The following is a 12,845-nucleotide window of genomic DNA, read 5'->3' as shown; positions in this document are numbered from 1 at the left end:
AAGAAAAAAGTAGCGACAGCAAATTCACGAAACACTAATATAAATAAATTAAAGCTTAATTACAACAATAGAAGAATATCCGAGACAAGAAAAAAAAATATAGTCTGTCGTTTAAAATACTGAATGAATTTAATAAAACTGAGCAGTTATATATATATAGCTTAGCTTAAATCCTGGGGAAGGCTATCGGCTACTTTTTAAGCTACCCCAACGAGTGGCGACGAGGGTCACGCGAATGTCGTCAGAGTCAACTATATGAAAGGGCGAATTAATAATAATTAAAAACAAAGCTAGCTAAATTATATTTATAGAATATTTATTGTAAATATTTATTTAATATTGATTGAAACGTATTGTATACTGTTTTATAAATTTAATTCCCAGCGTTTCTCAAACTCTATACGTTTACAATAATTATTTATAATTTTAGTTAATCATTTCAATGTTTTTACTTTGTGTTTTTTTTTTATTGTTCGTTGCTTATAATTTCTAATGTTTATGTAATGGTGGATAGAAATTAAGTTATTGGAGAGTAATATTTAAATAAAGCTCTGTCATGTGCCGACATCAATGTTTATTATGAGTTCAGGTTCATGTTATAAATTCAAAACGATTGCAAATGTTGGTTAAAGTTAAGAAATTGTTTGATACAAGTCACGACCTATCCTATCCGCTTGTGAGTGGGCGAAGTAAAACGTTTTCTACTGAAACAGGTTATGGCCTACAGAGTCATAACCTCGCTGAATATTTGTAACTATTGTTATTTGCGCTTCTCCGCTGCAAATATTATGTAATAACTGATGTATGAAATGGTCGACATTTGCAAGGCTACGCAATTGATTCAATTGATGTGAGTATTTACTGCGTTTAAAATTGACTTACTAAATGATTAGTAAAGCGGTAGGCGCAGCGCGAAGCCCTACAACATAAAAGAGGGGCTGAGCTAGAGACATACGCGTCGCCACCGTACTTACTGCGGACTTGTATTCATCTCTCTTTTTTTCCCGGGGCGAGTAATAGGGACGCTGAAAGTGGCTTGTGGCGTGGTGACGTCACGGCGCGGGGAGGGCGTGCAGTCAGTGTACGGCCGGCCGCCGAACCGAACGGAAGGTTACACGATGCGCGCGCGGTGAACAAAACAATCGCGATGCTGTTCGAGAGTCCCAACGCGAAATTGTACCCGGCTTTCAACATCCCGCCGCCCGTAAGGCTGAGGTGAGCGAGCCCTTACATATCTTACCTGTCCAGCCTGCACGAGTGCGTCAGTGTCCAGTGTCAAGTGTTCTGAAGCCGTAAAAACGCCGATAGAGTGATATTTCAACGGTTCAGCGGTGCGACATTGTGCCTGTCTCGCCTTGCGGCTCCGCAAACCAAACGTCGATACAGTATTACTGTTCTGTTTTTTCTGCGTCGTCGTGATTCTGTGGAACGTGTCGATGTCCTGACAATACGATGAAACCACGCTCTTAGAGATTTTATCTTTTAATACACGATTCCATTTAAATTTCTCGTTGTTCAACGATCGAAAGTCTTGAGATCTTTTGGATTCATTAATGTCGCATTGACGAACGGGGTTCCCGTATTGATGTGGCGTACAGACCGGCCGACACCGGCTCATTGTAAACAAAAGACATTATGTGCCGTGTCGCCCTCTTCCGTTGGAGCAACGATTTTGTTTTTAATAAAAATGTTATAACACTATTCGATGGCTTAGCCGCCGCCCTTGCGAGCTACTTATGTTCCGAAGCAACAGATACTCAGCGCATAGCTCGCATACGAGACGATTTTTCTCGTTATTCCAAACGGGTATTCGAAGTTCCTACACGAGATGTCTAGGAATTTCTTGTAAATCTGTGGCAGTAGCCGAGTGTCAAAGATAGATTTCTCGGAATCTCATCAAACATGTCGTACATTCTTGGTTGATTTGATAGAAATGCATGTACATGTTCCACAACTTTGATAATATTAACCTTGAGTATTTAGTCAGAAGGAACCTTTTGTTGATGTAAAACGAGGTGTGGCTGAAAAGGAAAAGTAAAGATTAATTTCATTTATGTTAAATATTAGATATTAACACATACATATATGTAGCAAATGCGTCTATTTACGAGCTATATGAAATAGCTGCCTCATTTCGCGCTCGAGTAGTTCGTTACTTACATACGCATACGTTTTTTGCTCGGACGAGCGGTTACGAGAAACCTTTGTTTTAATTATACAAAAAAATATATCTTGTCGGTATAAAATTACAAATCTTTTTCACTGTAGTTTTTATAACGAGTATATCTTCCTTCAATGAAACAATAGAATTATTCTATTTGATCATTCGAATTGAAATAAAAATTAATCAGGAAATAACCAACAACATTGATATATTTTATATTTATTAATTAACAAATCCGACAATTGGTATTATTGATTTTAAATGTACACACGTTCACTGTTCATGTGGATGCAAGGACGCTTAAACTCAATCGAGGATATTAAATCGATAGCCCAAGAAACGACGGACGATAGATTTACATGCGAAATGATATACGTTACAATAACAGCTTGCTTTTAAGCCTATCACAATAGCATTTGTAAAATTTTAAGCAATTATAGCGATTATATAAATCTGTCGTTGAAATGTTTTAGTAAATCTTCAATGTGTGAATTTTATCGACATTATCTGTATCTTTTTCCTTCTAAATTAAATAAAAAGCTTGTGTGTGAAGTAAGCTCTGTTTTAAAATGGCAACGACGTTTTCACACATAAATCAAGATATGGCTGATGAGCAGCCTTATACGGTTGGAAGGGTCAAGGTGATTTTAATATATTATCAGTCATCACCAGACATCGCTTGGTCGTTTATAACATATGATATATGTGTGTGCGTCTATTGCTCTTAATTTCAATATCAAGGTCGAACGGAATAATATAAAAATACTTTGATGCGGCTTGATTATAATAAAATAAGAATGGTAAAATATTTTACTTTCAAAATGACTTAATTATTATCATTTACATTTAAAATATATAAAGAGGCATTTGTTTAAAAGCCTGTTTGATTGACTTGCATCTAAATAATAAAACGCTGAAAGCAAATAATTAAAAAAATAGTAAATATGGAATAGATAGTATATGATTTTAAATTATGAATACAAATAGATTAATTGGAAATAGGAAATTTAATTACAAAAAACGAATGTCAAGCAGAGGAGAAAAGTTTTAGGAAGATGCTTTAACAAATAAAATAGAAACGCCATATTGTAATAAGTTCAAATTATCTTCAATTGAAAGTAAATCAAACAATCTAAAAATAGTTCGAAATAACCATAGACGATCGAAGGATAGCTTGGCAATAACTGCAGTGCGCGACCTCTGCTCATGTAACGAAATTATTGTTCTTACACGGTATTTTGGCTCGCGACCAAATAGCCGACGAAGCTTTAGGAAGGAAATGTTTTTTGTTTTATTTGTTAGTTATAATGGATGAACAATTGAGTTCTTTATTCAAAAAACTAACCGCTAATCCTATGTATTCTTGTTTAAATTTAGAACGATTTTAAATTTTAATTGTCATATTTAATACAGTAATCGTGACTCTACGTCTATTACTTTCGTTTTTAATTTTATTGACATATCGAAACGATTAATTCGTTTTTGAAATTGAAATTTCTTTATTAACTGTCAAAGTCTACCAGGTATTTATGTATATTTTTATTGCATGTTTACAAATTGTTTTAAAGGGACGTGACCTCAAATGTAAGCGATATATAACTTAAGCACCACGGCTGACTGCGCACCGACTACGTATGGAGCCATTGCCCATGACTTTGTCAATGTAATTGAGCAGATGTAACCACTTAATATCCAATTACTCATTTCCTAAACAGCATCTGAGCACAAACTTACCATAAAAAAGTACTATTAAAGTTACGGCTACAAAATCTCCGAAATATGACGAAATGTTGTGAAATTTTGTAATTATCGTTGAAAACTCCAATACGAATACTTATTAATATAAAATATATACAAAAACCAAAAAAATCGCTATTATTTTACTCAATAATTAAGCAATTACCATTAATTATTATTGAACAATAAACGTTTGGGAGGCGCTGCCTCTATATATTTTAAAACAGATATAAAATAAACATTGTTCAAGGTTTATAGAAAAATATTATTTTATGTTAGTATAAAATATATGTTAGAATATTTTTATTATAAATATTTATTTTGACATAAAAAAAATCCTCATTAAAAAAAGTTATATAATATCTATTAATGTGAATATTTTAGGCTTTTTACTGTCAAAACAGGATCAAAATAATATATTGTAAAAAAAGGTTAATATCTACAGATAATGTTAGATATTATTAATAATATTTCGATTGAAAGTTGTTAATTTTAAAATCTATTAAAATTTTAAGCATTTATTACATTTTACAACATGAATTGCATAACATGTTTAATGACATTAAAAAAATAGCTACTTAAAGTTTTTTTTAATCAATCATTAGTACGTATAATTTACCTAAAAAAGTTTATTTTTTTATTTGTTTTTTAAGCAGAGATTTAAAATACTCGGTCGTAATGAAAATGTCAAAGACCGTTCACCTACCTGTGGAGTTCGTTCAAGTGTTGCCATTTGTTAAATCAATAACTCGAGACTGGAAACGAGGAAGTGTATACATATGACGTTTCGTGACTTATTTCGTGACTATGATTAATACAGAAATTTGATTATTCTGTTATAAATCTTGCATAATTATAATACATAAAAAAATATATTTTTTTTATTGAAAACAATTGGTATATATTAAAACTTATTAAAATATTACTCATAAGTACTTATTTAAACCAAATTGAAAAGTATAAACTAGCAACAACGTGATGGTAAGTATCACCACCGCCCATAGACCATTGACCCATTAGTATTGTAAAAAATATTAACCATATCTTACATCATCTATGCGCTGCCAACCATGAGAACTAAGATGTATCTTGTGCCTGTTACTGACTCACTCTCTCTTCAAACCGGAACGCATCAATACTAAGTACTGCTGTTTGGCGGTAGAATATCTGATGAGTTGGTGCTACCTAACCAGACGAGCTTGCACAAAGCCCTACCACAATCCTGATCCTGGTTCTGATTTGGGGGTAAAGGTGCTGGTGTAGCCTATATGTTAAATCAATTAAACACTTAGGTATATTTAAATGAGTGTTTGTGTGTCTGTACGCGTTTATCTCAAGAGCTTACAGTAAAATTTTATTAGAAATAATCTTTGCGTTAGAAATAGCCAAATTATCAACGAAGGTTAAGTAGCTTCACGGTATAAATAGATGTAACTACGATATTCATAGATATACATATAGTCTATTGCAATCTAAATAATGAAATGAAAATTTTTCATTATGACCACAGATTATAAAATTACAGCAGTGCAACAAGTAAAACTAATTGGGAAAAAAAAATAATTGCAACAAATTCGGTTATGTTTTAAACGATGGCAACTCCGCGTACATGATGGCGTGTAAGCGATTCATCTTCCTTTGTTCGATGGCCTTTGTTTGAATGAAGTTTTTGCCCGAATGGAAGCACGTTGTATATTCTGACATCGGATCGCTTCGTTCAATAACACTACTTCATATAGAGGAGTTATTACGTAATAACAGACTAGATACTAAGCTGATAAAATGACATGTGACATTGACAGTAATTATCTTTATTTAAATAGGCAAAGGGAAAACAGTTAAATTCCTTATTCACTTCGTGTGTCAAAATAATTTCTTTTTTTGTTTAGTAGATAAATAACATTTATTTTAAACGTAAAATATGTTTGAAATATGCGAATTCATAACTCATATATCAGAGAACTGGGACCAAGAAATTGCAGTGTGGCTGCAAACATAGACACGATTGCGTTGCTGCCGTAATTCGATATCCCTGATGTGTTTTCCGAGGCACGGGAATCTGGATACTGTCAAATTCCTGTTAGCAAGAATTTCTTGGCAGAACTTGACAAATTATCGGCTTAGAAATCAGGATCTTGATATGTGCAGTCATAATAAATAGCAGCTCATGTTTACTTGGAGGTAGGGCTTTGTGCAAGCCCGACTAGGTAGATACCTCACACAAGACATTTTTCATACTTAGTATTTTTGTATTACGGTTGAAGGAAGAGTAAGCCAGCAAATTACAGGAACGACGTACATAACATCTTAGTTCCCAAGTTCGGTGACGCAATGGATATAAGTAATCATTGATATTTGTTAAAGTCCCAATGTTATTTACAATCAGGTGGCCCTTTGCCAGTCCGCATTCTCATCCCCTACATAGCTAATGCTATAACTAGGATGTTATGTTCCTTATGCCTGTAATTGCACTGGCTCATTCACCCTTCAAACAGGAACACAACAATACTAAGAAATGCTGTTTAGCGGTAAAATAACTGATGAGTGGGTAGTACCTTAAATAAACCGTGGAATTGATATACACTAGATACAATCACCTCAAATGGATTAAACACTTGAATCCCTAAAGGTCAAGCTTTAAATATGGGCACAGCAGAGTTCACCAGGTGTTCTAATGTTCAGATTTAATTTCGTGAAAATATCGCGATCACACTTACGTGTGTCAGAAATTAATATCATTAAGGGAATAATCTAAAAAATCTCAAATATATACAAATAATAAATAAATATAGCTTTGTAATTGGTACTTAGACTTTGCTTATTAAGCTACACACTATTTCTGGTTTAACTTAATATGAGAAACACACGTTAATCATATAAGTAAATACAAAAATTATGCAACAAGTGGATATTAGTAATTTCTTAATCTAGTTTGGTTATAATTTAACATTATTGTAGGTGGGTTAAAGGAAAAAGGTAAGGCTTACTATTACGTATCGTTTACATGGCAAGTCTACGGCTATTACATATTTATTTAAATATATTGTAAATACTACAAAATGGTTACACTTGATATATATAATTTTACGAATTTATTGGCATTAAGTTAACTGATATAGACCTTACTGTCACGTAGTGTGGCAGCGGACTGATAATACTATTCTCTTATTAAAAATATTAGAAGTAAACCATAGACAATTTAGTACTTTAAAAGCCGGTTGGCGTGGTTGGTGGATGCTTGCCTTTCACGCCGAAGGTTGTGGGTTCGATTCCCACCCAGGATAGATATTTGTGTGCATGAACATGTCTGTTTGTCCTGAGTCTGGGTGTAATTATTTATATAAGTATGTGTTTACAAAAGAAAAGTAGTATATGTAGTATATCAGTTGTCTGGTTTCCATAATACGAGCTCTGTACAAGCTTAATTTGGGATCTGATGGCCGTGTGTGAAAAATGTCCGAGGATATTACTTTTTAGTGATTTGACATATTCCTGATTACAATACTAATATTATAAATGCGAAAGTAACGTTTATCTGTTACGTTTCTCGGCTAAACTACTAAGCCGATATTGATAAAATTAACTTGAGCTTCATTTCCTATAGACTATTATACTTTTTTTTACCTAACACTCCCCTCTCCCCCTAACACACACACATCCTCACATCAAGTACCTCAAACACTTTTGAATCAATATGTCACGTGATTAAATTCTATGTAACCTACCATCGGTTCGTGATATAAAATACATCGAGAGGAGTCGCCATCTTTTTCTCAAATGTAATACACAGACGGACAAACAGACAAAGGACGGAGACGAAATGTATATTTAGTTTATTATATATAGTTATTTATCATATAACTATATATTCTTGTACTTGTGATTTTAATTTTATAATTTAAATTTTGGGCCGGTTGGCGTGGTTGGTAGATACTTTCACGCCGAAGGTTGTGGGTTCGATTCCCACTCAGGACAGACGTTTGTATGCATGACATGTCTGTTTGTAAGTCTGGGTGTAATTATATAAGTATGTATTTACAAAAGAAAAGTAGTATATGTAGTATATCAGTTGTCTGGTTTCCATAGCACAAGCTCTGCTTAGTTTGGGATCAGAAGGCCGTGTATGAATAATGTCCCAGGATATTATTAATTATTTAAATTAAAATATACTTTATTACTATATATATATGTTCAGTCATCTTTCTTTTTTATCAATTAAAGATTGGATCAAGATTGTTCCAAAATTAAATCTGGAATTCAGATATTTTGTAAAACGTCTTAAAAATATCACCTGAGGCAGGTAGATTTGTTGCGATCCAGACTAGCGCCGACCGTTGCGCCGGCGCAGCTTTAAAAGAAATGTGCAAAATTACGCAGCTCGCTGTGCTACCATCGGTCTTAATTTATAGATAATGGTTGATTATTTTTTTATAAGAGTTTCTCTTTTACTAATATTGGTTCAAGGTTTTTTTATGAATATATTAAAATTATTCGTTTACATAACATCTGAAAAAAAACTCGGGCGAATTCTTAAATAAATAATATCATATATGAGCATTAGTATATAGCGGGTACAATAGTTAATATGGAAGCCTAAATGACTTTTAAAATATTAATATAATTATATGTATATGACAATTGTTTAGAAATACAATTTCTGTTTAAGTCCAAAGTACAGATATAATAAATTAAATAAATAAGAGTGATGATGTTAACTGTAATGGCCCAGTGGTAAGAACGAGTGAATCTTAACCGATGATCGTGGGTTCAAACCCGGGCTAGCACCACTGAATTTTCATGTCCTTGATTTGTGTTTATAATTCATCTCGTACTTGACAGTGAAGGAAAACATCGAGAGGAAACCTGCACGTGTCTAATTTCACTGAAATTCTGCCACATGTGTATTCCACCAACAAGCACTGGAGCAGCGTGCTGGAATAAGCTCCAAAACCTTCTCCTCAAAAAGGGAGAGAAGGCCTTAGCCCAGCAATGGAACATTCACAGCTTTTTTACTGTCACGCCTTCGTCAACGAAGACTGACCAACTGTGCACGAAATATTGTATTGCACTCGTGTGCGCATCAGATACATTGTCTATTCCCTTACTATCATGGGATGACAATTTGAAGATTTAGACGGATTAACTTGTGTCTGAGGCACAGAAGTTTACTGGTGGTAGAGCTTCGTGTAAGCACGTCTGGGTAGGTACCACCCACTCATCAGATATTCTACCGCAAAACAGCAGTACTTGTTATTGTTGTATTCCGATTTAAAGGACGAGTGAGCCAGTGTAATTACAGGCACAAGGGACATAAAATCTTATTTCCCAAGGTTGGTGGCGCATTAGCTATGTAAGCGATGGTTGACATTTCTTACAATGCCAATGTCTAAGGGCGTTTGGTGACCACTTACCATCAGGTGGCCCATATGCTCGTCCGCTTTCCTATTCTATAAAAAAAAGTGGCTTTGAGAAACAAATTTTCAAAATACGAATTTTATTTTCGTCTGATCCCGATTTGAATCTAGGATATCGGAATCCATAACCTTATATTCTAGACACTACACTAAAATACAGTTAATTTTTTTAAGTATTCAAAATGCGGAACTTAAACTTACTGTTGAAATTACAGCGAGCACGAAGCGTAACATCCGACTCGGAAGTTATTAGGTAGTTACATAGTTTAAAACGCCTAATACTGTTATATACAAGCAAAACTCGGCAGACGTCCTGCTGCTTATATACCTGTACATATGTATAATTTGTAGTAATTAAGATTCCTGCGATAACTCGGAAGAGGTGACCCTGTCAAAAGTCGCGTGGGTATGCAATATTTAAAAACAAAAGACGTAGATAGTCGATTGACGTTTATAATGTTCAAATCCGAGATGGCCTAGTGGTTCAAATCCGGGCAAGCACAACTGAATTTTGATGTGCTTAATTTGTGTTTATAATTCATCTCGTGCTTGACGGTGAAGAAAAAACATCGTGAGGAAACCTGAATGTGTCTAATTTCATTGAAATTCTGCCACATGTGTATTCTACCAATCCGCATTGGAGCAGCATGGTGGAATAAGCTCCAAACCTCCTCAAAAGGGAGATGAGGCCTTAGCCCAGCAGTGGGACATAAACTGTACTATGTTCAAATGCAAATATCTTGCTTATATTTAACCCAATTGAATTAAGTAGCAGTGGAAACTAGAACTCGCATATGTGTTAAGAGAGGGGCGGGGATAAGGTAAAAAAGTAGCTTATATACTTAAGGTTCAAGCTTGATTTATACCAAATTTTATCAGAATCAGTTCATATGTTTAGCCGTAAAAGCGTAACAGATAGACAAACTAACTTTCGCATTTATATTAAGTGTAGATACAAAATCACCAATTTCAATAATAACAGGAGACATTTTTAAATATAAATAATTGTAATTTGTTAAAGACTTATAATATATATATGTTAATTATATACAACAAATTAAATCCCTTATTTAGAAATTAGTACTATCAAATATACTTCAATCGAGTTTCGAAGGAGTTACGATAGTAGAGCCGCAGGACAGCTGTCGCATTGTTAGCGAGTTGGCAACATCTCGCTATCCTCTTCTAATCACCTCTCCCTCCCACCTCTGCCATTGTACTTTTTACCTGATCAAGTAACGAAAGGGGTAACTCGGTTTTGTTATGTAAATGAAATATGCACCTACAGCTTAAAAATATTTCCGAGGTTAAGATAATTCTTAGAACTAGCTTTTTAATGTGAAGCTAAAACCGTTTAAGAATAAACGGCAAGATTCTTAGTAGTTACTAGTTTAATACTATACAGTAATGAATCTTATATATATCAATAAAACATTATCGTTTCGCCCGCGGCGTCGCTCGCGTGTTAGTTTTTATGTAAAAAGAAGTAGCTTTTTCGGTTCCAGCCAGCAAAAGCTTAGCCAACAAACAGACTTGCTTTCGCAAAGATACAAAAAATCTATTTAGAATTCTCATGGTTACTACAATGTATTCAATTAATATTAAAAACTGATTTTTCAAAATTAAATTATAAAATTTGAAATACTAACGTTCTCGTCTTTTTCATAATTCTCTTTGATGATTAAACTAGTGCCTTACCGCGCTCGCTTCATAGTTTAGAGTTACTAAGTACCAATGTCAAAAGCAAAAAAAAAAGCCTAGATGGCCCAGTGGTAAGAATCCGTGATTCTTAACCGATGATCGTGGGTTCAAACCAGGGTAAGCACCACTGAATTTTCATGTGCTTAGTTTGTGATTTGTGATTATAATTCATCTCGTGTTTTACGGTGAACGAATACATCGTAAAGAAACCTGCATGAGTTTAATTTCACTGAAATTCTGCCACATGTGTATTCCACCAAATCGCAATGGAGCAGCGTGGTGGCCAAGCCTTCTCTTCAAAAAGGGAGAGGACGCCTTAGCCCAGCCGTGGGACATTCACAGGCTGTTACGAGAATGTCCAAAGCTCTTTCGTCAAAAATGAAGGATTTTCATACCAAATTTCATCCCCTTCATTACTACCTTAGGGGATAAATTTTCAAAAATCCTTTCTTAATGCTGACCTACTATATACAAGTAGCCCGCATGCAAAATTGCATGGTGCCAGCCCTAGTGGTATGGGCTGTGCGTTGGTATCTCAGAGCTTCTATATATATATATATATATTATGAAGATTATATAAAATGTATATATTTATTTATATCCGTATTAAGAGGAAGTTCATTTTCTCTCCAGTTTTTCTCGTTAGAATCTATATTTCGAACTAGTTTTCATTAAAAAACTTTATCAAAGTCCTTCTAAGTATGTATTTGATTAGAATTATGAATGTATACTGATTTTTAAAACAATCAGCTCGAAAATAGTTGAAGAAAATTAAAAAAACAACAATGGCACTCAATTTTAATCCTGTTTGAAATAAAAACTTACTTTTACAAACAAGGAGAAAGATCGGTCCAAGGTGAGGTCCCAGCGGGACGCTCTGCTGTCTCTCTCACACAACAACAGCTGTTGCTTGAGCGAGGGGGACAGTTGTTGTTATACATGTCGTGGGAATTCTATAGTTTGCCGACGAAAGCAAAATAATGTAGTATGTCGGATTTAAGGTACAGGTGGTGAAATTATTAATCAAATGCATTTTAAAATTCCAAAATAAATAAACGGACCTGCCCAAAGCATTGGTATATAAGTATTTTAATATACAAAAAAACCTATTGCAATCATTGTTAGTTACTAATATTAAATAATAATACAGAGACTGGTATTTAAAGAAATATACAACTTTCACATTTATAATTTTTTTATATTTTTATGTAATCTTGTGTCGCTAAGCAATTGCACGTTATATTATTCTTTTAAAATAAAATTAACTAATATGTACTGTTGGTAGATAGCGTTATTGTTCTCGCATCTTTTTTGTATTTATATGTTAGCATTACTGGATGGCCAGGTATAATATATTAAAAACTGTATGCCTGGATACTCGGATGAGATTTCTCTTCCTGTGAGTAATCGTGTCGCCAATGCTATACAGAGGATCGGCGTGGGAGGTTGTAGCCTCCAGGCCCTAAGGCCGGCAGCCGAAATGGTCTCGCGCTGCCGTACGTACTAGCGAGGACAGCTCGGGACGCGTAATATCAAATCGCCCGCTTAGCTTCTCCGATTCATGTCAAAGACGGCCACAGCCCAAGGCCATACTTGGTTTCCTCGCCAAGGGGCAATGTACCACCGGGTAGTCTAAAGGTTATTCCTACATTTTTCAGGACTTGCGAGTGATCAAATAACAAATTCTGCCACGTGTATTTTGACGCATTCCAACTCATTCCAAGCTTTCTCAAAAAGAGAGGACATCGACCAGCAGGTGGATATTTATAATCTGTAGAGTTTAATTACTGAAAACGTACTGGTACTTTTTGTAGGAACTTTCAAGAGGT

The 12,845-nt window shown here is 34.4% G+C and overlaps 1 protein-coding gene across 1 annotated transcript in view; it reads left to right on the top strand.

Moving 5' to 3' along the window:
- The first annotated feature begins 1,091 nt into the window (after positions 1-1,091).
- LOC126779596 (RNA-binding protein Musashi homolog Rbp6-like) overlaps positions 1,092-12,845 on the top strand; it is a 110,259-nt gene continuing 98,505 nt past the window's right edge. Inside the window, exon 1 of the mRNA XM_050503732.1 lies at positions 1,092-1,215. Coding sequence (XP_050359689.1) covers positions 1,148-1,215 — 68 coding nt within the window. The 5' untranslated portion in view covers positions 1,092-1,147. The remainder of the gene's footprint in view (positions 1,216-12,845) is intronic.

The sequence above is a fragment of the Nymphalis io genome, chromosome 29, assembly GCF_905147045.1.
Source record: "Nymphalis io chromosome 29, ilAglIoxx1.1, whole genome shotgun sequence".
Classification (NCBI taxonomy): domain Eukaryota; kingdom Metazoa; phylum Arthropoda; class Insecta; order Lepidoptera; family Nymphalidae; genus Nymphalis; species Nymphalis io.
This window is presented reverse-complemented; position numbering and strand designations above follow the sequence as displayed.